At 52.5% G+C, this 25,681-nt stretch overlaps 2 protein-coding genes across 15 annotated transcripts in view; one reads left to right on the forward strand and one right to left on the reverse strand.

The window, feature by feature from the left end:
- The window catches only part of ANKRD24 (ankyrin repeat domain 24), a 29,983-nt gene extending 13,406 nt beyond the window's left edge, over positions 1-16,577 (reverse strand). For 2 of the 14 annotated variants that reach the window (XM_070464955.1, XM_070464954.1), the window contains exons 1-6: positions 4,600-7,429; positions 3,732-3,821; positions 3,500-3,630; positions 3,334-3,422; positions 2,076-2,140; positions 1,486-1,543 (exon numbers count right to left, since the gene is read on the reverse strand). In XM_070464955.1, coding sequence (XP_070321056.1) covers positions 1,486-1,543; positions 2,076-2,140; positions 3,334-3,422; positions 3,500-3,630; positions 3,732-3,821; positions 4,600-4,944 — 778 coding nt within the window. In that variant the 5' untranslated portion in view covers positions 4,945-7,429. Of the gene's footprint in view, positions 1-1,485; positions 1,544-2,075; positions 2,141-3,333; positions 3,423-3,499; positions 3,631-3,731; positions 3,822-4,599; positions 7,434-13,736; positions 13,809-15,998 lie in introns of those variants that run through there. The other 12 variants (XM_070464961.1, XM_070464960.1, XM_070464959.1 and 9 more) reach the window with 12 other exon arrangements.
- A 38-nt stretch (positions 16,578-16,615) lies between these two features.
- On the forward strand, positions 16,616-25,455 carry SIRT6 (sirtuin 6). The gene is made up of 9 exons (XM_020895301.2): positions 16,616-16,701; positions 16,974-17,327; positions 20,977-21,104; positions 22,383-22,565; positions 22,874-22,933; positions 23,468-23,563; positions 23,641-23,721; positions 24,301-24,424; positions 24,527-25,455. Exons 2-9 carry the CDS (start codon positions 17,124-17,126, stop codon positions 24,866-24,868), a joined length of 1,218 nt encoding a protein of 405 aa, XP_020750960.1. The 5' UTR covers positions 16,616-16,701; positions 16,974-17,123; the 3' UTR covers positions 24,869-25,455.
- The last annotated feature ends 226 nt before the right edge of the window (positions 25,456-25,681 follow it).

Genomic DNA, 25,681 nt, shown 5'->3' on the forward strand with positions numbered 1-25,681 from the left:
AACCGGCATTAACTGTGTACTGACTATATGCTGAACCTTCATATAAAGAGTGTTAATTTTTTTTTTTTTTTGGCCACTCCACATGGCATGTGGGACCTTAATCCCCTGACCCAGGGATCGAACTCACATCCCCTGCAGTGGAAGCTTGGAACCCTAACCACTGGACTGCCAGGGAATTCCCCAAAGAGAGTTAATGTTTACTAGAGAGATCAGACCTCTGCGGAGGTTCAGCAGGCTTATTGGGGTTTGATCTGAGTTCTGAGTTTCGATGGTGAAAGGTGAAGGGTAGAGGTCACTGCATGGACATGGACCCTGAGGCAGGGAGGAGCTAGGGAGGAGCTTGGGAGGACTTGGTTGACAAAGAAGCAGGGCAGGGTGCGTATGTCCAGAGCCTCAGAGAGGGAAGAGAAGGCTTTGTGCAAGGAAGTGCTGCTGGAAATCATCAAACTTTTGGACTTCCCTGGTGGTTCAGTGGTTAAAACCCTGTGCTTGCACTGCAGGGGGCCCAAGTTTGATCCTTGGTCAGGAACTAAGCTCCCACATGCCTCACCCATGGCCATAAAGGTAAGATAAGGAAAAAAAAAAGCTACAAAAATAAATAAACTCTATGTTATTATCTGCTGTGTGCCCAAGGGCTTATGGGGTTTTGTTTGCTGCTGTAATCTCACTGTTTAGAACAGAGCCTGGCACACAGCAGACACTTGACAAATATTTATGAATGAAAAAAACCAAGAAGCTTCCATAAAGTGAGCAAAGGCTTTGCTACCACTAGGTGGCAGCGTACTTTAACTGCAGAGAATGTTTCAACTAAATAAAACTCCAAAGCAAATGTATTTCATGTTTTCACCTGAGAGTCATCAAGTGAAAGACATTCTCAAATGTCATGGACCTGGTGTATAGACACTGCGCTGGGCTCTGGCTCAAGGGGTTTGGGTCTCTTCCCCTCCCTTGGAAAAGTTTGGATTTGATGATTATGAAGGCTGCCAAGCCTTCCTGAGGTTCCCTAGGAGTTCTTGAAGCAATAACCCTCCGATTGTCCTCACCCAGGCCTGGCGTACAGTAGGCTGTGCTTTGGGGTCAGGCAGCCTGGATCCTCCCCACTTCCTTGTTTACAGGACTCAATTCCCTTGTCCGTCCAATGGTGCTCCAGTGGCTAAGAATTTGCCTTCCAATGCAAGGGACTTGGGTTTGATCCCTGGTCGGGGAACTAAGACCCTACCTGCTGCGGAGCAACGAAGTCTGAGTACTGCAATTAGTGAGCCTGTGAGCCACCACTAGAGAAGCCTGTGCACAACGAAGAATGGTGCAATGAAGACATAGTACAGCCAAAAAAAGAAAGAAAGAAATAACAATGCAGAGCAAGGAGCTCCATGAGGAAGGAGGTGGAATATGTCCCAGGCACGTCACCACAACCCCAGGTAGAACAATCCCCAAGCTCAGCCTCTGGGGGCCAAGGTGGCCAGGGCGAGGCTAGGCTGTACCCACCTGCATGATGCAGGGCGGTCCACCCACTGCTGTCCACAGTATCCACCTCGCAGGATGCCTGGGGGGAGGGATGGGTCATTGGAGGTGGAGCCATCCTTGTTTGTTGCCTAATTTCTCTAGGAACTGCTCTTCCTTGGAGTCTGCTGTATCTCAGGCTCCTTGGACCTTCCCCACTCCCCCCACCCACCTGCTCTGTGGAACCCACTCCTCATGGGCCCCCATCTTGACTCTTATGAAAGTTGGTGAGAAAGAGGGATTAGCTGGGAGCCCAGGGGTGGCTGGGGGTCTGGGGTGTAGGTGGGAGCCCTGAAAGTGGCTATGGCTAAGACAGTATCCAGAGTTTAGGGAGAAGGCGGGGCTCAGGAGACATCCGATATTCAGAGTATTTCTTGGATGTGGGACATAGCTGGACACTCGGAGAGTCTCACTGTCCAGGGAATAGCTAGGACTCAGGAGTAAAAGGGGCCAAGGAATACCTAGGATTCAGGGTGTATCTGGGGCTTCCATGAAATCCTGGAACTCACCAGGAGTAGTCAGGGCAGGGGAGTATCAGGGGGTTGGGAAGTGTTGGAGACAGGAAAGGAAATGACCTGCAGTAGTTGCTTCAAGCACTGTGGGTGCCCGTACTTAGCAGCCAAGTGGAGGGCGTTGTAACCTAAAAGGGAAAATGAATATTCTAGAACGTACTAGAGCTTCAGATACTCAGGGAGCTTCTGCTGCCCCCCAAACCTGTGTCAATAATTGTGATGACTCTGTCTAGCTAATCCTCAAACCCAGGTATTCTCAAAACCCTGCTACTCCTGGGGACAGAGACTCTCCAAGCCCCAGCTGATCTGTGTCTCAGACAGTCTCATCCTAGCTACACTCCACATCTTTCCATTCCTCAAGCACTACTGTCCTCAGCTTCTCTCCATGTCCTCAGCTGCTCCCTCTGTTCCCAGCTACTCCCCAGGTCTCCAGCTACTCCCCAATATCCCCATCTACTCCTCAGGTCTCCAGCTGCTCCCCAGGCCCTCAGCTACTTTATGTGCTGTGCTTACTTGCTCAGTCTGGTCCAACTCTTTTCAACCCCAGGGACTGTAGCCTGCCAGGCTCCTCTGCCCATGGGGATTCTCCAGGCAAGAATACTGGAATGGGTTGCCATGCCCTCCTCCAGGAGATCTTCCCAACCCAGGGATCAAACCCGGGTCTCCTGCATTGCTGGCAGATTATTCACCATCTGGGCCACCAGGGAAGCCCAAGAATACTGGAGTGGGTAGCCTATGCCTTCTCCAGGGGATCTTCCCGACCCAGGAATTGAACTGGGTCTTCTGCATTACAGGTGGATTCATTACCAGCTGAGCTACCGGGGAAGCCTTAGTTATTCTATAAGCTCAACTATATCAAAGTGCCAGCTATGCCCCTATCTTTGATACTCTGTAAATCCCCAAATTCTAGCTCCTATGCCTGGCTATGCCCCATGCCTCATTACTCCTGAGCTCCTGCTACCTCTAAACCCCAGCTACTCCATGAACCTCAGATATTCCCCCCAGAAAACTACACTGGTTATTCATACGCCCTCAGATGCTCCTCAAGCTCCGACACTCTTCTGTTTCTACTGCTTCCTCTGACTCAACCACTACCTGAGTCCCAGCTCCCCGATCCACAAGTTGACTCATTCTGTCTACTGCCAACCACAGTCTCCATCCTTGGGTACCACAGCTTGACATGCTTCTGTCCCCAGGGGCACAGAAGGGAACCCCCCTTTTCAGCAGGACACTGAGGCCATGAAGCAGGGCGTGACTGGGCCCTCAGGCTGGGCACCTGGTCAGAGTTCCTCCTCCCTCCCCCAGGGCTGGAGGGTAGTACCTGCCCCATCCGTGCTCATGGTGTTGGCGCCGTGTGCCAGCATCACCTCAAGACAGCTGGCTGCACCCCTCATGGCTGCCAGGTGGAATCTGGAGGCCAGAGGTCAGGGGTCAACTGCAGGGTGGCCACCCCTCAGCCCTCACATCCCCAGAACATGGACACTCACGCGGACTTGCCCTCGGGGTCCAGCTTGGTGGGCACAAGCCCCTTGCGGGCGATGAGGGAGGCCACCCGAGTGGGATCGTTGTTCTCCACCGCCTGCAGCAGCCGCTCGTCACTTTTGCCCCAGTCCTGGCTCTGCGGGGCACACCCAGAAGAACGTGGGACTGGTGGCCACTGTCCCTCCCCGCTCCCCCGGCAGGGGCTCTGGGCTCTCGCCGCCGGTCCTGGGCACTTGCCTGGCGCCTGCCTCTGGCTGCCGCCGGCTTCGGGATGGGGCAGGGGCCGCAGGGTGGGCAGGAGCCGAGGTCAGTGGGGCTGAGCCGCAGCTGCCGGGGGAAGTGGTCCTGGGTGGGGGCCTGAGACGGCATAACTCCAGCCTGGGTCCTCAGCACCTGCCCCCCTAGCTGTCCTCCACCACTGCCAGCAACCACACCATCAAACCATCCCCAGCTCAGCTCCCAGCATCTTTCCAAGAAGCTGTCCCCCAAACCTAGGTTTCCAGCCATCTCTTAGTTAAACCCGCCTTTCTAATATCACCTCACCAAGTCTTCTTGAACTGCCCTCCAAAGTCTTCCCAAAGGAACCACTAAAGGTCCCTTAAATGTCCCTCACACTGTCCTCTGCCAGCTACCCTTCTTCTGCCCCTGAGACGCCAAGACTGTCCTGCAAATGTCCTAAATGCATCTCTAAATATCTTCCCCAAATTCATCCCTCCAGTGACCCCGTCAAATGTCCCCAAAATGTCCTCCCCCCCAAATCTTTCAGATGTTCTCCAAAATTGTTCTCCAAATGTCAATATCTTTCCCCCAAAAAAGGTCAAAGTATCACCCAAATTGTCCCCCTAGATGATCCCATCCAAAACTGTCCACCTAACTGCCCTCTAAATTCTTCTGAGTGTCCCCATCTGTCCTCAAGATCTTCTCCCCATATGTGCCATCCATCCTCCCATCTCTGTTTCCCCTCCTTCCGCTGTCCTCCCTGCTTCGCCCTCTCGGGTCTGCGGGTGGAGGGTCTAGGCTCTGCGCGGCCAGGGGGCGGGGCGGGGCGGGGAGGGGAGGAAGGGCCCGCGCCAGCCCCCTCCCACGCCCCCTCCCCCGGCCCTACCGCGAAGGAGGCGGTGGCGCACAGACACAGCTGCTTCATGGCGTCCAGGGCGCCGGGCGGCCGGGCGGCCGAGCTCCGGGAGGTGACCCGGTCGGAGGGGCCAGAGGAGCCGGAGGTAGGGGCCCGCGAAGCCGGAGCTCGGCCGCCCGGCCCGCGCGGTCCAGCCAAACCAGACGCCGCCCCTCCCCCGCGCCCCGCCTGCCGCCCCCCTCCCGGCCCCTCCCCTACGGGTGGGGGGGAGCGCCAGGGAGTGGGGATGGGCTCTGGGGGAGGGGCACCGCCGAGGCCAGACCTGACCTTCTCGCCGCCAGGAGGCCGGGGCAAGGGGGGCCAGGCTCCCAGCATCTCCAGGTACCCGACTGCATCCGTCTCCGCCTCCTTTGAGCTGGCCGGGGAATGGGGGATGCGGGGGTCTCAGGTGACTCTCGGCCTGGTCCCATTGCTGCTGGGCCATCCGGGCTCTCATTCACTCACTCACTCACTCACTCATTCATTCATCCGCCAGTGGGGCTGTTCTGCAGTCTTGACAAAGCTGAATTTGAATCCAGGACACCACCTCCCCCCACAGCGACACCCTCCACACACTCGCATTTACCACCTACAAGATGGGCCAAGATACTTACCTGCTTTGGACTTCACTTTCCTCATCCAGGAAATGGGTTTCCTTTTAAACAGTACCTACTGCCGAGGGTTACTGGGAGGACTAAATGAGATGCTATATATCAGAGGTCCCCAGCCTCCCACCCATGGACCAGTATCCATTGGTGGCCTGTTAAGAACCAGGCCGCATAGCAGGAGGTGAGCGGTGGGCAAACAAGAGAAACTTCATTGATGTTTACTGCCTGAACCCAGCCTCTTGTTAGATCTGCAGGGGCATCAGATTCTGAGGAACTTGAACCCTAACCCTAAAAGTTAAGGCAGAATATCCTGAGATTGCCACAAAATAGAAATAAACTGCAAAATAAATGTAATGCACTTAAATCATCCTGAAACTATCCCCATCCCCACACTCCGGGCTCATGGAAATATTGTCTTCCCCAGGACTGGCTTCTGGTGCCAAAAAGGTTGGGGACTGCTGCAACACTGGCACCAAGCAAGTGTGCTACAAACAGAGATTGATTCATCATAGAGAGATGCAGCTGGACTGTCTGCATATCTAATCCTGCATCCTGGGACTCAGGACATAGTAGGTGCTCAGTTAAACCACTGAAAGACAGCGAGGACACCAGCTTTAGCTCTAACTCCAAGGAGATGGAAGGGTCTGTGTTCCCCTCATTCTGTTCTCAGATTGAGAGCCCCTTGAGAGCAGAGTCCCATTGAGGCCTCCCTGGCAAAGGGCCTTGGATCCCAGGGTGGGGTGAGGAAGTTGGTGAATGTTTGTACAGTGAAGGCATGACTCATAGGCCAATTGCATTCATTCCGTCCACACGTCCTGGACGGCGCCTGGCACAACCCTGCACGTCGGGACTCAGTGGTGGCAAAGACAGTTGTCCTTGTTGTCACTGAGGTCCCTGGGGAGACAGACACACCCACGGATTTATGAACCAAAGTGATCAGGGCTGTTAAAGGGGAAGCTCAGGTGAGCTGGAAGCTCAGAGAGGACTCTTGAAACAATCTGGGAAGTCAGGGAAATCCTGCAAGAGAGGACATCTGAGTTGAAACTTGAAGAATGGACAGCACTGGAGAGCAGCAGGAACAAGATCATGTTAAGGAGAAATCATGAAATAAACTGTGCTCCTGGACCAGTGTGGTAACTCTGCCCCAGTCCAGGACCTGGGGCATTGGTCAGGGGCATACCGAAGGGTAGGGCAGAGGGGGAGAGATGTTGTAAAGAGATGGAGTTAGGGGGAAACAAGGCATGTGGGATGTCAGAAGAGCCACAACAGTTCCAAAAGGCAGGACAGTCCACTGTGTTGTGAATGAAAATTTGAGAAAGGGCCAGGAGAAGGTGGGAGGTTGGCATTACAGGGGAGAGAAGGGATGTGCGGAGAGACAGGTTTTCAGGAGCCCAAATTTTTAACCTTAATTTTTATTTTTGACTGCACCATGAGGCATGTGGGGTCTTAATTTCTCCACCAGGGATCAAACCTATGCACTCTGCCTTGGGAGTGTGGAGTCTTAACCTCTGGGCCACCAGGGAAGTCCCAGGAACCCAAACTTAAGAGCAATAGCTGCTGACAGGCACTGGGGCTTTGAACACAGCTGGGCCATTGTGTACCTGCTGTGTGACCTGAGAGTAGCCACTCTCCCTCTCTGGGCCTCAATTCTTCCACTGTTAAATGGAATAGATAACGGAATGGATAGCATAAAGCCAGGTTCCTCCACCTGGAGGCAATGCTGACATTTGGGGTCTCGTCATTCCCTGGGGTGGGGCCATCCTGGACTCTGTGAGGGTGTTGAACAGCATCCCTGGTCCAGGAGCAGCCCCCCTCCCCACTGCCCACTGTGTGACAACCATGTCAGAGGCATCGCCCAGTGTCCCTGGGGGCAGGATCACTGCTGTTGTCCGTGATTATTCTCAGACACCTTTGGGCAGGTGGAGGGAGAGGTGGGGACAGGTAAATGGAGAGTTTGCTGATAAGCAATTGAGGAGTTGGAGGGAAGGTGTTGAGGCCTCCTCTCTCCTCTTACACTTGGGTAGGGGGGTGACTCTTAGGCCCGTCCAGAGAGGAGACTGAAATGTATCTCGCAGCTCAGGCCTCAGATTTCCAACTGCCCTTGGTCTGTCCTCTGGATGCCAGACACGATCAGAAGCCCCTCCCCTTGCAGTGTGCCGAGGGTACCACCATCCCACCTGACTCCTCTCTTACCCCACACCCAACCCAGCAGCCAAACTGCATCCAAGGACCCCTTCTCACACACGGTCAGTCCCATCACAGCTCCACCGTGGGGTCACCTCCACCCAGGCCTCCCTGCTTCTATTCCCCTCCCTGGCCCACCAGCTGCCTAAACCTGCATCAGAGCATCTCTCTCTCCTGCACATAAGCCTCCAGTGACCTCACTTGGCATCAGATGCTAACTGCTCACAGAGCCCAGGCGGTTCCATGGCAAGGGGTCCACCAACTGAGGTCTCCCACCCTACCCCACTCCCACCTGGTTTTGTCCAGGCCAAGAGCTGAGAATGGTTTTTACACTTATAAGTGGTTAGGGGGGAAAAATCAAAAGAAGAGTTATATTTTGCAACACATGAAAATTATATGAGGGGACTTCCTGGCAGTGCAGTGGTTAAGACTCTGTGCTCCCAATGCAGGAGGTGCAGGTTTGATCCGGAACTAAGATCCCACAAGTCTCAAGGTATGCCCCCCACCCCCCTGAAATTATATGAAAATCACATTTCAGAGTCCGTAGAACAAGTCTGGATGGCAAGGAAAACAAACAAGTCAATCCTAAAGGAAAGCAACCCTGAATATTCATTGGAAGGAGTGATGCTGAAGCTGGAGCTCCAATACTCTGGCCACCTGATGCAAAGATCTGGCTCATTGGAAAAGCCCCTGATGCTGGGAAATATTGAAGGCAGAAGAAAGGGATGGCAGAGGATGAGATGGTTGGGTGGCATCACTGGCTCAATGGACATAAGTTTGAGCACACTCTGGGAGATAGTGAAGGACAGGGAAGCCTGGCGTGCTGCAGTCCAAAGAGTCAGACACCACTGAGCAACTGAACAACAACATTGGGGTGAAGCTATGCTCATTAATTTTCAAACAGCCTCTGGGAATTCCCTGATTGCCCAATGGTTAGGACTCCCAAGTTATCCCATGGACAGAGGAGTCTAGTAGGCTACAGTTCATGGACTTGCAAAGCATCAGACACAACTGAAGTGACTTAGCATGCACGCGCTGGGAACGAAGATTCCACGAGCTGCAAGGTGTGGCCGAAAAAGAAGTTTACCATCCGGCCTTTTACATGAAAAAATGTGCCCACTTTTGCTCTTATCACTCCTCCTCCTCAACTCTCTGAGCTCTTCCCCCAACCTGTCCCTGGGTCCATGGATTCCTGCTGCAGTGGCCTCCTTTCCAATCCTCAGACAGCTCTGCCCACCTCCGGGCTTTTGCCCTTCCTGTGTCCTCCACCCGGGATGCCCTCTCTCCTCCACCGCATACAAGGCTGATCCCTTCACTGTCTTTTGCACTGGAAGACACCTCTTCAGACAGCCTTTCTCTGGTCACCCCCTTGTCACTCTGATCCCCTCAGTGGGGGCTAGTTTTCCTTTATGGTTTTTATTATCACCTGACGTCATCCCATGTACCTTTCTGAAAATATCACTTCCTCTTGATTTCTCCACAGAATGTCATCTCTGCACAGGCAGGAATTTTTGTGTTCTTTAGTCACTGCCATATCTCCCCAGTAGGTCCCAGGTACAGATTTAGGAGTACCCGGTACAAAGTGAAAACGCAGAGCCCCTAGCTGAAAAGTGACTAAGAATGTCAAGACAGGCAGAAATGAAACCAAACACCACGGGGCTCTTCTGAGTGGGAGCATCTGTGAAGCCAGCCTTGGTCTCCAGCCTGCAGTAGGTATTCATTAAATGTTTGTTGAATGAGTTAAATAGTGACTCGGATTTAAAATAAGGTCATATATCTAGTAAATATATACATGTACATTTCTTCATTTCAAGAGTATTTTTCAGGACTTCCCTGGTAGTCTGGTAGTTAAGACTTTGCCTTCCAATGCAGGGGACGCAGGTTCTATCCCTGGTCAGGGAGCTAAGACCCCAACTGCCTTGTAGCCAAGAAATCAACACAGAAGCAGTATTTGTAACAAATTCAATAAAAAATCAATCAAACAAACAAACAAACAGAGTATTTTGCAGGGCATTCTAATAATAAACTACAAACTACAAAATTCAGTCAATTCCCTAGTGCCTTTTTTTGATCCAATATCAAAAGACTAGTTTGTTCATGTTGAAAAAAAAAAAAAAAGAAATAGAGACTCTGGGTAAAGTGAGGGACACACAGCCTTTCTAAAAAGTATTGAGGCACCGGGAGTCTATGAATCTTCTAAAAAAATTTTTTTAACAGATCCACAAGCTTCTTTCTTGTGGAATTTTTCTAAAACCTGAAATAAAGGCAAGAGATCAGAGGGAATCCAAAAAAACGAGGCTTCTAGTTCCAGTTAACTTCCATCTTACGGATGGAAATACTGAGGCCTGGAGAGGACTCAGAGCAAGCAGGGCCGCTCTGCCAGGCCTGGCAGAGCAGGCTGGATCCCGAAAGCAGTGGATCCAGCGAAGGTCTGGAGCCCAGGTGTGGCGGCTGGGCTGTGTGCTGAGAAAGGGAAACAGAATGTCCAGGGAGATGGAGGCGGAGGGAGGTGGAAGAGGACCACTGCCGTCAGGGGTGTTTGCTTTCTTCCCTGGGGCAGCCGAAGAAAAGCTGAACCTGACTCCTGCTGCCAGCCGAGAAACTGGAACCCCTGGGGCGGGGCGGGGGCGGGGGCGTGCTGCGGGGGAATGGAAGGATGGAGGCCCAGCTTTTCCTCTGCTTCCTGCTCCAGGCCTTGCATCTGCCACTCCTGCCCCAGCCTTTGGTGTCTCTGCTTGCTGCACCCCCGTACATCCAACCCCAGAGATCCTCACACCCAGGTGGAGTTTTTAACACGCCTCTGCCCCCGCCCCTGCCTTCTGACTCTGTGCTAGGCACCTATCAAAACACAGTCACATCCCAAATTAGGTGCATTTTTTCTTTTTTTTGTTTTTGCAGCCGAAACTTTTTGAAGAATTTTATTTCAACAGAACTCTGCTTCTGAAATTAACAATGCTATGGCTACAGGCCCTCTGGTGTTATCTCTGTTATGGCTGAGAAGACCCATGTGATTGATACCTGGATTCCTGGTTTATCTGAATAGAAATTGTAGATAAAAAATTTGAGATGCTCTTCCTGATTAAAAGCATTCTCTCAATTTACAGCAAAATTAAAAACCAATGATATGGTTTGGTCTAACACTGACTTCCAAGTTCTCAGGAATTCTTAGGGGTAAATGTGAACACTAACTAGGAACTGATTCCAAATGGAATGAAAATTGTAGGATCATTCTGCAATAAATGAAGCTGAAAAGAAAATGAAAGTTAGTCGCTCAGTCATTTCCAACTCTTTGTGACCCCATGGATTGTAGCCTGCCAGGCTCCTCAGTCCATGGAGTTCTGCCAGGTAAGAATACTGGAGTGGGTTGCCATTTCCTTCTCTAGGGGATCTTCCCAACCCAAGAATCGAACCTGGGTCTTCCCCATTGCAGGCAGATTCTTTATCATCTGAGCTACCAGGGAAGCCCCAAATGAAGCTGACCCCATGCCAGATTTTGTAGGGATTAACAAGCCATTTATTCCTCACTCTGTCTCTTCTCTCTCACTTTCTCCCACCCCGATCCCTCTCTCTCCCCTCAATCAGTTCACTTTCCTCACAGTCAAGGCCCTATCCTGTTCCTAGTAACACAGCCCAGGGAGAAGGCGGACCTCTCATTTACTAGCTGTGTGACCTTGGGCAAGTTCCTTAACCTCTCTGGGCATCCTTTACTCATTTAAATAGTGAAGATAATAAAAGCTGTCATCCTACATGATTGTTAGGAGGATTAAATAGGCTGACGTCTGCAAAGCACCTGGAAAGTTCGTTATAGTGTTTGAAAATAAAAACAAAAATAGGATGAAATAAAAATAAATTCAACAACATAAATTTAAATTTTAAATTAAATAAATAAAATGAAGGAATGTTAAAATTGATAATTAATAAAAATACATTTAAGAATTGGTTGAAAAAAAAAAAAAGAATTGGTTGGGAGGGCAGAATTCCCTGCTCTGAGTTTCCTCCACAGCAGGTACAGGTGCTGTCCCTGGCCAGGGAACTGAGATCCTGCAAGTTTTGAAGCACAGCCCAAGTAAATGAATGAATGAATGAATAAAACCAGGCTTTTTCCTCTGCCCCATTTTTTAATGTCACTTTGTCAACAAAGGTCCATATAGTCAAAGCTATGGCTTTTCCAATAGTCATGAACAGATGTGAGTGTTGGACTGTAAAGAAGACTGTGTGCTGAAGAACTGATGGTTTTGAAATGGGGTGCTGGAGAAGACTCTTGAGAGTCCCTTGGACAGCAAGATTGAATCAGTCAATCCTAAAGGAAATCAGCCCTGAATATTCACTGAAAGGACTGATGCTGAAGTTGAAGCTCCAATACTTTGGCCACCTGATGTGAAGAGCTGACTCACTGGAAAAGACCCTGATGCTGGGAAAGGCTGACGGCAGGAGGAGAAGGGGACAACAGAGGATGAGATGGTTGGATGACATCATCGACTCAATGGACAAGAGTTTGAGCAAACTCTGGGAGAAAGTGAAGGATAGGGAAGCCTGACATGCTGCAGTCCATGGGGTTGCAAACAGTCAGACACAACTGAGTGACTGAACAACAACTGGCATGTTCCTCTGCTTGGTTTTCAACATTCTCGGCTCCAGCCAAAAGAACTTCTTCATCATCCCATAATGCCTCTGTATCAAACAGGCTCAGCCCAGCCTCCAAACCTTTGCCCATACTGGTCCACATCCTCATATCCATATCCATATTCATATCCATACATATCCATATACATATCCCTTCCCTCCCCCCGCCCGCCATGTATCTTCACTTGTCTGAATCTTCCGTCTTTCGAGGCTCTGCTCCAGCACTACCTCCTCCAGGCAGCCTCCCAGATTGTCTGGGGCCACAGCTGGCGGATGGGGAGGCCCCATCACAGCAGAAAGACTAAGGGCTCTGAAGTCAGACACGTGTGGGCTTGAATCTCCCTGTTGCCGCTTTGCTCTATGACAAGAAAGCCAAGTTAATTTCTCTGGAACTGTTTCTTTGTGCTGTAATTGCAGAGTTTAGCCTGACAGAGGGCAGCCACAAAGACCAGTGCTCAAGAAGTCTGGCTGCCTGACTGTGTGTGAATTCTCACTCAGCTTCTGTCACTCTGCCCTGGACTGCCCTCCACCCAGGCAGGGACTAGGGAAAGGAGGCTTAGGAGGGAGTAGGGATGACTGAGGAAGTTCATAGTCCATGATAGAGCTGCAAAGGATGCCAACTGGATCCTGCCTCAGGGCCTTTGCACCAGCTGTTCCCTCTGCCTTCAATGCAAGTCCTTCAAATACACACACAATTTCCTCCTCCTTTCCCCTCTGATCTTTGCTCTTGTATTAGCTTCTTGGTGGGGCCTTTCCTGACAACCTGTTTCATCTTTAAAATATTTATTTATTATTATTATTTTATTATTTATTTTGGCAATTTATTATTATTATTTTTTTCTTTGGCTGTGCTGGGTCTTAGCTGTAGGACTCAGGATCCTCGATCTTCATTGCGGCATGCAAACTCTTAGCTGCAGCATGCGGGATCTAGTTTCCTGACCAGGAGTTGAACCCAGGCCCCCTGCACTGGGAGCATGGAGTCTTAGCTGCTCGACCACCAGGGACGGTTTCCTGACAATCGGCTTTAAAACTGCAACCATCTCCACTCTCCTGGATGCTTCAAATTCCCTTTCTTTATTTTCTTTGTCTGCCTGGTACAAAGCATGCCTTTTCACTTATTTATCTTGTTTACTAACAGCATCCATCCACACGTGGCTGTCAGCTCCACGAGGGCAGGGCTTTCTGTTTGCCCTGTTTGCTGCTGTCACTTTTATGTCTAGAACAGCACTGGATACAAGTATTTGCTGAATACTCAACAGCAAGAAATCAGGATCCCTGAGAAAGTGAGACCCCAGAAAAGCAAATGGTCACTGTAGCTGGGAGTAGAGATCTTCCAGAAGAAATGTTCTTGGAGCCAAATTGTGAAGGGTGGGGAGGATTTGATGGGGAGCAGTACAGGGAAAGGCCAGATGGAGGGAACAGCCTGGGCAAAGGGATGGTGGCTGGAAAGCTTGAGCAGGAGACAGTGTGGAGATGAGGGCAGCAGGGGGCAGTAGAGAGGAACGGGAAAGGTGGCCAGAGGATAAGATGGTAAACTTGAACCTGCGGCTGGTAGGAAACCAGGGAGGGGCTTGGTCATAAGGAAGTTGCCAAAATGATGTGATGAGCGACATAGGGCAATGGTGCAAAGGCCCAGTGGATCTTCAAGCAGGTCCTGGGGGACAGGAGTCTGAAGTTGAGAGACAGCGGGCATCTCAGTGGCCTCAGACTCACCTCTGTCTTCTTAAATCGTGCCCGGAGGGTCTTCATAGCTTGCGTCTGGCGTTTTTCCTCTCCCCAGGCCTCCTGAGAAAAGCCAGGAGGTGAGGGACGTCAGTTCTGGGGGCAGGTGGGGCATCTGCCTCCCATTCCTCAAAAGTACCACTTCCTCCTCCCCAGGCCATCCCAGCCCTTAGAGCAGGTCACAGACCTATCCCATCTTCTAACTGCTGTGTATCCTTCATCGGGTCACTTCCCCTCTCTGAGTTTCACATCCCTCTTCCTTAAAATGCAGGAGATAATTCCCTCTGCTTTCCCATGACATCTCTAACATAGAGCCTGGCAAACCATAGGTGCTCAGTAAATTCATCCCACCAGTTTCCCCTGTTGCCCAAGTAGATACAAGCTTTTTTTGGCCTTCAAGCTTTTATCTGTGCAGTTATGTCTGCCTTGTCCCCACCCCTCCTCTGGTGAACTCCTATTCATCTTTCCCAGCCTAGTTCCAAAACCCCGTGGTGTTCTGATCAGCTTTGTCTCTTACTAATGGGCAGAATTCTAACTCCCAAATTGGGTCCCCTCAGCTCTTCTTCTGCTCCATTCTTGGCTCCAGAGGCTAGAAGTGTCTGGACTGGTTCTGTTTTCCTGAAAACTTAGTGGGTCTTCAGGGGCCAGGCACAGAGTTGAGGCCTCTTAGTACAGAGCATGTTCTTTGGGAAGTCAGAGAGAACATCCTTGAGACTAAACCCTTTACACCAGCCTGGCTCCTGCGTGAATAAGAGCACAGAGGTGAGTCATCCAAGGTGGGCTGAGGTCTAGAGTGATTGATGGCTCCATGCATGTGTGTGCACAGCTCAACACAGGGTATGTCTGTGCACACATGTCTGTCCAGCTTAGCCTGTTCTGTGTTTTGTGCACCTGCAGGTACAGAGGTCAGGCAGCGATCTCAAGGGGGTGTTCTGCTGGGTGTCTGGCTAGGAATTCCTTCCTGTGTCAGAGTGGGATTGCTCTAAAGGTGTATCCTTCACCTGTCCTTTCACCTGCCCATGAATTCTCCAAACCTTCCTTCCACCCATTCACTCACCTATGCACCCATCCTCCCACCAAGCATTTCTACATCCACCTACTGTCCACCACCCGATCAACTCATGTTCTTATGGTTCTCTGTGCACCCTTCAACTGTGCTTTATCCACCACCCACTCATCATCCACCTGCCTACCCACCCACCTACCTACTCACCTATCCATCCATCCACCCACCATCTACCCACCCATCCATCCAACATCCACCCACCATTCACTGATCCATCCACCCATCCATCCACTCACTCATTCATTCATCTATGCAACCACTCACTGGCCACCACCCATCCACTCATCCACCCAACTCATCTTTTCATGATTCTTCACCCTTCAACCACCCTCTGTCCACCATCCACCCACCTGCCTATCCACTCACTCACTCACCTATCCATCCATCCATCTACCATTGACCCACCCACCCAACATCCACTCATCTACTTATTCATCCACCCACCATCCAATCACCCATGCATTCATCCATCCAACCACCCACTGGCCACCACCCATCACCCAACTCATCTTTTTATGGTTCTCCATGCACCCTTCAACCATGCATCATCCACCATACACCCACCATCCAGCTGCCTATCCACCCACCCAACCACTCATCCAGCCATCTATCCACCTCAACTATCCACCCATCCAGCCAGCCAACACCCATCTACCATCTACCCACCCATCCATCCACCCTCCCATCCATCTACTGCCCATCTATTCATTCACCCCTTCAATTTACCCCATCCATTAATGTACGCATTCACCCACCACCATTTTTCTTTACTCTTGTCTAACAGACTCAATCACACCCACAGCAGGGTGTAATTGACACCCAGGAGAGGAGTCCACAGGTTGTCTGTGCAGGAGGGAAGCTGCCGGCTTGGGGGAGGGGAAAGTACCCTCATCCAGGGAGCTGCTTCCTGGAAGAGGTGATGATATATCCACAGGGCCTGCTGGCAGGGCAGGACATTGAGCTGCAGCAGCAGGAAGAGAGGGTACGAATCCTAGACAAAGAAGTAAGGGGTGCACGCATGAATCAGCGCGCGCGCGCGCGTGTGTGTGTGTGAGATGGTGCCTCAGCATGGCTGGGACACACGCTGGCCTTTCCTTTCTCCCACCTGCCAGGGCTTGGGGGGCAAGGAGCCTGAGGCCCTTAGGGGAGCCTCCATCCTGGGCCTCTGTCACCTCCTTCCCTCCTACCTCCTGCAGTTCCAGTGCCGCCAGCACTAGGCCACCGTGTCCACTGCCGGCTCTGGTTACCTGCTCCCAGCCGAGCCACCAGCTCGCACCCGCAGCTCCCAGCACTCAGCCCTGACACCTGATCAGCTCTGAGCAGGCAGCTGCCCCAGGGGGCCCGAGGATGAGCAGAGGGAGGAGACAGGGTGGCAGCCGGGCTGTCTGTTGGCCAAGGAGCTCTGGCGGGAAGACAGGGAGGTTCTTCCCTAACATCGCTGGACTGATTTCAGTTTCTGGAATGAGCCACCTTCTTTCTCTCCTCTCAGCCTTTGTACTTGCAGTTCCTATACCAAGAGCCTTCTTTCTGTACCTCCTGTCACCTCCAACTGGCTGATTTTCACTGGTACTCACTGTTCAGATCGTTGCCACAACACCCCTTCTCCAGGAAGCCTTCCTGGTTGCCCCCAGGCTGGGTCAGGCGCCTCCTCTGAGCTCCTTCATTGCCCAGGGCCCTCATTACATGCCAGTCACACTAAGTCACCATTGCCCCGTCACAGGGGGCTGCCTGTGGTCTCCAGCGTCTCGCCAGCACACAATAGGTGCTCAATACATTTCCTGAATGAGTCCTCAAGCCTCCACTCCAAGGACATAAGCAGCTTCTCCAGCCTCTTGGTGCGGTCAGGACTTGTCTTGCCGAGTGATTATCACACACCTGGATAACGTTCAGGTTAATTTGGAACGGCGTCCGTGAGTCTCCCTAGTGAGGATCCAAATTGCCTCCTGACCCCAGCACACATGCACAGGAACCCTGAATTTCTATATTTATAAACTTCTGAAATATGCAGGGGGAAGAACCTTGGATTGGAAGCAAGAGTTTGGGTTTCCTCTCTCAGGCTCCGTCCTGGGACTGGGGGACGCGGGGAGGGAAGTGGGTGTCAGTTTACTCGTTTTCAAAAAGGGGAAAGAGGGAACCGATCGTTTGCGCCCTTCATTTTACAGGTGACTGGAGAACTCTCACGTGGGCAGTCCCCTAGTATCCAGCCCGGGTCACTGAACAACCCTTTCCAAGGCCCCCACCCCACATGATCAGCGCATAAAAACCCGGCGGGCCATTGCCAGCAGTTAACATGGCGACTGCGGTGATAGTGCATGGCTCATGCGCCTTGCGAGGAGCGGCCCGGCACGAAAGATGAGAATACGGCTCCTCCTTCTTCCTCGTCCCACCCTATTTCCGGCGGAAGCAGCCGCAACAAGGGAAACTTTATTGTTCCCGTTGGTGCAGTGAGGATGTCGGTGAATTACGCGGCGGGGCTTTCGCCGTATGCGGACAAGGGCAAGTGCGGTCTCCCGGAGGTGAGCGCGGCTGGGGGTGCCGACGGCCGCCGTCAAGGCCGTGGGCTGGGCGGGACCGGCTAGCAGTGGGGCATTGTGGGAATATCAGGAGACACTGAAGCTAGACAATGGGAGGGACTTCCCAGTGAGGAGGGGGCGGGAAGTGACGACCCAGTGCGCCTGGGGATGCGACCACGCCCAGCTCCGGGTCGGTCCGGCTGGGGACGGAGGATAGGACCCACTTAGAGAAGTTCTGAAGTTCTGATGGGGGAAGCAAGGGATGTGGTTCCAGGAGGAAGGCTCCGGGGCAAAGGGCAATAAACAATCTTGGAGGGCACATTTGGCCAGAGAGGTTTCCAAAACTGGGGCAGGATGGGCCTCAAGTGCCAAGTTTAGGAGCTGACACTATCCTGAGGCTGATGAGGATTTTGAGGCTGATGAGGAACCTGGAGTATGGAAATCAGACCCCTCCAGCCTCGCTGAGAGCAGTCCCCGCCATGCACTGAGATCTTGGCGAGATCCCTTCTTTCTGGGTCTCTTTCTCTCTTGTAAACTGGAGAGAAGCTTGCCGCCTCCCACAAAAGTTGGTCCTTTCCTTCTGAGTCAGGCATTCACGAGTTCTCAGATGGTGTGAAGCCCCACTCTTCTCTCCTGCCAGTTTTTTCGCTTTATCCCACAAACATTTATTAAGCACCTACGGTGCACCGACGTCGTTCACCCTTGGACCACATGGGGAACCAGACAGGCCAAGCCCCTTCGTTCCAGCTGGGAGACAGATGAGTAGCAAATAAATGCAAGGAGTCAGATAGTGGCCAGCGCTAGGCAGAAAGGCAAAGCGGATGATGAGAGCTGGGGGCTGCATTGAAAACTAGGTGGCTGGTGATAGCCATCACTGAGATAACTCAGCAGTATGAAATACATTTAATGTGCAACCATCACCACCATCCATTTACAAAACTGTCTCCTCTTCCCAAACTAAAACTCTGTCCCCATTTAACAGTGACTCTCCATCCCCTCTCCCAGCCCCGGGCCCCACCATCTACTTTCTCTATGTATCTGACTCCTCATGGGACCTCACATAAGTGAAATCATACAGTATTTGTGTTTTTGTGTCTGTCTGATTTCACTGAGCATGATGTCCTCAGGTTTCATCTGTATTGTATAATGTGTCCAAATTTTCTTCCTTTTAAAGGCTGAATAATGTTCCATTGTATATGTTGTTGTTCTTCAGTCACTCAATCGGGTCCAACTCTCTGCGACCCCGTGGACTGCAGCATGCCAGCCTTCCCTGTCCTTCACTATCTCTTGGAGTTTTCTCAAACTCATGGCCATTGAGCTGGTGATGCCATCCAACCATCTCGTCCACTGTCATCCCCTTCTCCTGCCTTCAGTCTTTCCCAGCATCAGGGTCTTTTCTAATGAGTTGGCTCTTCTCATCAGGTGGCCAGAGTATTGGAGCTTCAGCTTCAGTATCAGTCCTTCTAATGAATATTAACGGTTGATTTCCTTTAGGATTGACTGGTTTGATTGTACATGTAGACCGCATTTGTTAGTATCCATTCATCTGTTAATTGACACGGGGCTTGCTCCCATATTTAGCTACTGTGAATAATGCTACTGTGAACATGAGTGTGCAAGTGAGACAGCTTTTGAGCCAAGATGGAGAGGAAGTGCAAGGGGAGTCATGTCGGTGTCTGGGCAGAGGACATTCCAGGTGGAGGGCTTTGCCTCTGCAAAGCCCTGAGGCTGAACTGTGCCTGGTATGTTGGAGGAATATTGAGGAGACTTGTGTGGAGTGAGCGAGGGAGAGAGAAAGAGGAGGGGAGAGCAGGGATGGGGCAGGTCCTGCAGGGCCTTGTGGGCCTTGGTGGGAACTTGGGTTTTTCCATTGGAGAGGTGGGAGCCCTGGAGGGCTGTGGGCAGAGAAAGGACGTGATAACAAGCTGCCTTTTCCCACCCATTCCCCTCCTCCTGGGCAAGGCAGTCTGTGGCTTGTGGCCTTGCCCACTGTGGGACATGTTTCAACTCCTGAAACCATGCAACTCGGAGTAGGACTTGAACCCACGGTTCAGTTGAGATCACACCCTTGTCTTAGGACTTAATGAAGCTCAGTTTCTTTATGTCTCACTGCAGAAAGAATTCAGTGAGAGACAGAGATATGTGCGTGCATGCATGTTAAGTTGCTTCAGTTGTTTCTGACTCTTTGTGACCCTGTGGGCTGTAGCCCGCCAGGCTCCTCTGACGATGGGATTCTCCAGGCAAGAATACTAGAGTGGGTTGCCATTTTCTTCTTCAGGGGATCTTCCCAACCCAGGGATTGAACCCGTGTCTCTTAGGTCTCTTGCATTGGCAGATGGGTTCTTTACCACTAATGTCTGCGAAGCCCCAAAGTGATAGGTAAGAGGTGGATAGGTAAGAAATGGGTTTATTTAGAGAGAAACACTCTCCACAGACAGAATGCAGTCTGTCTCAAAAGGTGAGAACAGCCACAGAAAGGGTGTGGGCCATCTCAGCAGGTGAGAGGTTCTGAAATATGATGTGGTTAGTTTTTTGGAGCTGGATAATTTCATAGGCTAGTGAATGGGAGGATTATTCCAATTATTTCGGGGAAGGGGTGGGGATTTCCAGGAATTGGGCCACCACCCACGTTTTAGCCTTCTGAACTGTCATGGCACCGAGGGTGTGTCATTTATCATATGCTGGTGTATTACAATGAATGTATAATGAGGCTCAAGGTCTACTGGAAGGCTTATCTTCCACCATCTTGGACCTAGTTGGTTCTAATCAGTTTTTGTCACATTTTGTTGATCTCGAGTGGCCTGGGCCTAAAACCGCTTGAAGTGGGGCTTGGGTTCCCAGCCAGAGATTGAGGTTGGGCCAAGGTGGTGAAAACACCATATCCTAACCACTAGACTGGTGGTCGGTGTCAAGGGCCCTGACCCTTCAGCTTTGCAGAAAAGAGTTTCCACAAAGACAGAAAGTAGTGAAGGAAGTAGAGTATTTATTAGGAGGAAAAAGAGTACAATACATATGAATAGACACACAGGTAGACTCAAGGAGAGTCCCTGAGTTGTGCTTCTGTGGCAGTTTAAGTCACTTTTATGAGGCATTTATTCTGGATTTCCTTTGGCCAATCATTTTGATTTGCCTGGTTCAGAGTCCATATTTGGTATATCTCAGGGTCCTCCCATACATGCACATGCATCTTTTAGCCTAGATGGATTCTACTATGAAGGCCCATGGGTAGATTATCCTTTGGCATCATTCACCTTTGACCTCCAAGGAGCCTGTCTGCCCACGTGTGATCAGTGAGGTCTCCTGGCTTCAAGAATGAGAAATATGTGATCTGGGCAGGGCCCAGTGCCCTACCTTAATTGTCTTGCTATTCTCACCTTGGAGTTTCTTTGGAGCACTGGGAATGAGTCTCCAGTTGGTTAACCATTAAGGTGCGGGGCGGGGGGTTATGTACCTCCTGCCTCACTGTGGCTCTGTCATTCTTCTAGGAAATGGCAACCCACTCTAGTATTCTTGCCTGGAGAATCCCCATGGAGAGAGGAGCCTGGCAGGCTGCAGTCCATGGGGTCGCACAGAGTTGAACATGACTAAAGAGACTTAGCACCTGCCCCACTCCTTTCTGTTTCACTCCCTGCTGCTCTCCCTCACCCAACAGGTCTTCGACCCCCCTGAGGAGTTGGAGAGGAAGGTGTGGGAGCTGGCACAGCTCGTCTGGCAGTCCTCCAATGTGGTGTTCCACACAGGCGCAGGCATCAGCACTGCCTCAGGCATCCCCGACTTCAGGTCAGCAGGCAGGCTGGGATGTTGAGGCAGGGCCTTCCAGGCTGCCACAGCCTTCCCTGTGAGCTCACCAGATGAACAGGCATCAAAGCCCATCCTGCTGCCTTCCCTCCCACTGAGTCTAGGATGACCCATCAGTCCCCTAGGGTGTTGGGGATGTGTAAGACCCTTCCTTCAAAGCAGATCCCTTTATATCACACCCAACATTGCCTTCCATTGGTCAGAACTTGGTCATGTGACTGAACCTAGTTGCAAGTGGTGCTGGGAAACATAAATCTTTTGTCTCGGCCCACTGTGCATGGCTAAATATTGGGTTCTATTATTACCATAGAAACCATCCAGACCTCAGTTTCCTCACCTGCAAGTGAGGGTGTGAGACCAGATAATGTCTAACTTCCCTCTATTTCAGGCAGCCTATGTTAGACAAGAGTCTCGTTGCTGAAAAGCAGGGGTCTCAAACTTGTGGCCTCCAAGTGGCCCCTGTAGGTGTGAAGTTTGCAACCCCACCCAGATGGGCAGGCCTATTGCACTTGTATTCTCTTTCTGAGGCCTCTCAGGCCCCCAGCACAGACTCTCACAGCAGAAGAGCAGATTCCTTGTCTGGAGGAGTGTTAAAATTCTAAGGTGTGAATCTCATCCCCTTTTCATAACCTGCCATAGCTCCCCATTGCCACACTTCAGAGTTCCAAGCACTTCGGGCTGGAAATCAAAGCCCTTCCCCACCTAGCCTTGGTTCAGCTCTCCAACCTCAGCCCTTGCAGCCTCCAGACTGTCTGAATAGCCCTACCCTTTCCTCTCTGTTCAGAGACAGCTCTGCCTCCTCCAGGAAGCCTTCCCAGAGTCCCACAAAGAGCCCTTACCATTTCCACTGGGCCAGCCCAGCCCTGGGTTGCTCCCTCTGTCCTGGCCCCTCAGAGGACCAGAGTGTCTGTGTCCACCTGTGTCTCTTCCCCACAAGATGGAGAACTCCCTGAGTGCAGGGTCTGGGTGCATTTGGACCCCTGCATCCCTCAGTGCAGGGCCATGGACTCCCTGAGGGCAGGGCCTGGGTGCACTCGGGCCCCGGCATCCCCCAGTACAGGGCCATGCCAAGTACAGCAGCAGTAAGTGCTGGGTGAGTTGAATAATTAATTTCTGCTTTTATGTACCACGTTCTCCCTCTTTCCTACCTCACCTCCTTTGTCTGTATCAATCTCTCTCTGACTTTTTCTTTGCCTGTTTCTCTCTTTTTCTGTCCTCTCCTTGATCTCTAAACTCTGTCTCTTCCACCTGCCACCGCAGGGGCCCCCATGGCGTCTGGACGATGGAGGAGCGGGGCCTGGCCCCCAAGTTCGACACCACCTTCGAGAATGCCCAGCCCACAAAGACCCACATGGCGCTGGTGCAGCTGGAGCGCGTGGGCCTCCTGCGCTTCCTGGTCAGCCAGAACGTGGACGGATTGCACGTGCGCTCCGGCTTCCCCAGGTGCCCCCAGTGTCCATCTCCCTGCCCTGCCTTGAGCAGGCCACCCCTCTCCCTGAGCCTCAGTTTCCCTATCTAGAAAATGGATGTTGATGGCAGCCCCTCCCTCTCCAGGCCCCTGGGGCAGTTCAGCGAGGCAGCCAGGGAGGGTGGGCGCTCAGCTGTCAGCTCTCAGTCGCACCGGGAGAGCTGGGTGGGGTCCCCTCTTTCTGGTCCTGGGAGGATTCCAGCCCTGAGCCCTCTGGATCTTGGCTGGCTGGGGATCGGGGGATCCTGCTCCTCCATTGAGCCTCTTCCTTCTTCCCCCACAGAGACAAGCTGGCAGAGCTCCACGGAAACATGTTTGTAGAAGAATGTGTCAAGTGTAAGACGTGAGTGCCACTGCGGGAGAGGGCGGGACACAAGGCATGGATGACCCAGGTTGGGCTCCCCAAAAGGTCCTGATGAACTAAGCCTGCTGCTTCTAGAGTCAGGGGTGTGACCCTCCCAAGGTAGGATCTGGGAATGTAGCTTCCTCCTGGGAGGTGTGTTCATTTCCTGCAGCTGCCGAAACAACCACAAACCTGAGTAACTTAAAAACAACAGAAATTCATAATCTTATGGGTGTGGAAGCTACAAGTCCAACATCAAGGTGTTGGCAGGACCATGCTCCCTCCACAGAGTCTTAACCACTAACCTACCAGGGAAGTCCCCAGGCCAGCTTTTTCATGGAAAGCCCCCTCTGCTTCCCCACCCCCACCCCCTGCTGGGTTTGCCAGCTGTCACCTCATGTTTAGATTCTGGTCTTATGCTCCCGCACTTTCCTGGGAAAACAGCTCTGTGCAAAAACCATGAGCTGCCCAGATGGGCTGCAGGGTGGGTGCCTGGGAACCGGCGGTGAGCCGACCCTTTCCTCCTTGACACAGGCAGTATGTCCGGGACACCGTGGTGGGCAGCATGGGCCTGAAACCCACGGGCCGGCTCTGCACCGTGGCCAAGTCCAGGGGGCTGCGGGCCTGCAGGTGAGTGACCCCTCCCCATGCCCTGGACCCCAGGGGAGGCCGCCAGTCTCCTGCTGACTCCCCTGACCTCCCTACAGGGGGGAGCTGAGAGACACCATCCTGGATTGGGAGGATTCCCTGCCTGACCGGGACCTCACCCTGGCCGACGAGGCCAGCAGGTCTGACCCCAGTGGGTCCCGGGTGCGGTGGGTGGGGAAGGGGCAAAAACAGCCAACTCCACTCCCGAGGGACCTCAGGAAAGGATTCCAGAGAGGAGTGATCAGCACCCTGTCTGGGCCTCACTTTGCCCATAATAGCTCTTATACTGAGCCCTCACATACCATCCTCACCACACCCCAGGAGGTGGGAGTGTGTGGCTGAGCTGAGGCTGGAGCTACTGGACTCCTCCATCCAGGCTGCCCAGCCCAGCAGTGACTGAGCCAGGATCAGAACCCAGGAGTCCAAGTATATGGTGCTCCCCACCAGCAGCTCCACTTCTGCTGACAGGGTTGGGGGTGGCCCAGCAGAAGGGAAGCGTCAGACGCAGGCCATGGCCGGGCCCGCAGAGGTGGGTGCTGTGTGAGCAGGTCTCCCAGGATTGGCCCCGTTGTGTTGGCAGAGCAGTGAAACCATGATGTTTGAGCAAGGGTCGGGGAGTATGTGTGCTGGCCACCACATGTCCTGGCCTTGCGGGGCAGGAGGAGGGCTGCAGAGACTCTTGCCAAGGGGCTTAGACTAATCCCACCTCCTGGCCCCAGGAATGCAGACCTGTCCATCACACTGGGCACCTCCCTGCAAATCCGGCCCAGCGGGAACCTTCCCCTCGCCACCAAGCGCCGTGGAGGTCTCCTGGTCATTGTCAACCTTCAGCCCACCAAGCATGTACGTGTGGGAGCCTACCCCTGATATCACCCCACCCCTGATATCACCCCTGGACCCCCCTCAGGCCTTCTCCCTCCACCTGACTGGTCCCCACCTCCACAGGACCGCCACGCAGACCTGCGAATCCACGGTTATGTTGATGAGGTCATGACGCGGCTCATGAAACACCTGGGCCTGGAGATCCCGGCCTGGAACGGCCCCCACGTGGTGGAGAGGGCACTGCCGCCCCTGCCACGCCCACCTGCCCCCAAGCTGGAGCCCAAGGACGAGGCCTCCACCCAGCTCGACAGCCCAGTGCCTGCCAGCCCCAAGCAGGAGCCCACAGCTGAGCCCTGCGCCCAGCACAATGGTTCCGGACCAACCAACCCCAAAAGGGAGTGGCCGGACAGCCCTGCCCCTCGCAGGCCTCCCAAAAGAGTGAAAACCGAGGTGGTTCCTAGCTGACCAGGGGCCTCAGGGAGGACAGGGTTTTTTTTTATAGAAACCATGGGTTCTTTTTCTTTTTTCTTACCGGTCTCACTTTGTTACTCATTTCTGTCCTTTGGGGGAGATCTCAGGGTGCTGAGAGCTGGGCTCCAGGCTGGGGGGCAGACTTGCCATCCACTGGACCTCCCTTTAACTTGGAGCCTATGGAGGGGGCTTGGCAAGGAGCATCCCTGCCCCGGATCCTGAACTTGGAGGTGATAACCCTGCACGTGCTCCACCACCAGTCTCTAGCCCCTAACTCAGGGTGTTCTTGGAAGGTGTGACCAGGGCCTCTCTGATTTCCAGCCTAAAGAGGAATCAAGCCTGTTTTTCTCCTGGACCCTCACACTCTCCAGTCCCTGCCTATCCCCACACAGCCTTCACAGCCCCTCTAGGAGGGAGGGGACACACAGCTACCATTTAGGAGCCAAACTTCGTGGCAGGACAGACAACAGAGGCTCACACTGCCTTTGTGGCTGGAGGGAGACAAGTGGGTCTACCTGACTTCCTTCAGGCTTCCAGAAAAGCCTTCAATGCAATAAAAGCAGAATTTCTTGCATCTTGAATCTGTGTTTACCATCTACAACCTTGCCCAGGGTCCAATCCCTGTGGGTAGGACTGTGTGGTGCCTGCGGCCCCTGGTATGTGTGTGCGCTGGGACATTCATGCAGTCCAGGCCTGGCAGTGAAGGAAGTCCTTACCAGCTGTTGACATTCCTTGAGTCCTCCATTTGTAAATATTATTTCTCTGATTCTTTAATACATGCCCTCTGCTACTAGGCTGTGAGCCCCT

This window comes from Odocoileus virginianus, chromosome 3, assembly GCF_023699985.2.
Source record: "Odocoileus virginianus isolate 20LAN1187 ecotype Illinois chromosome 3, Ovbor_1.2, whole genome shotgun sequence".
Taxonomy (NCBI): Eukaryota; Metazoa; Chordata; class Mammalia; order Artiodactyla; family Cervidae; genus Odocoileus; species Odocoileus virginianus.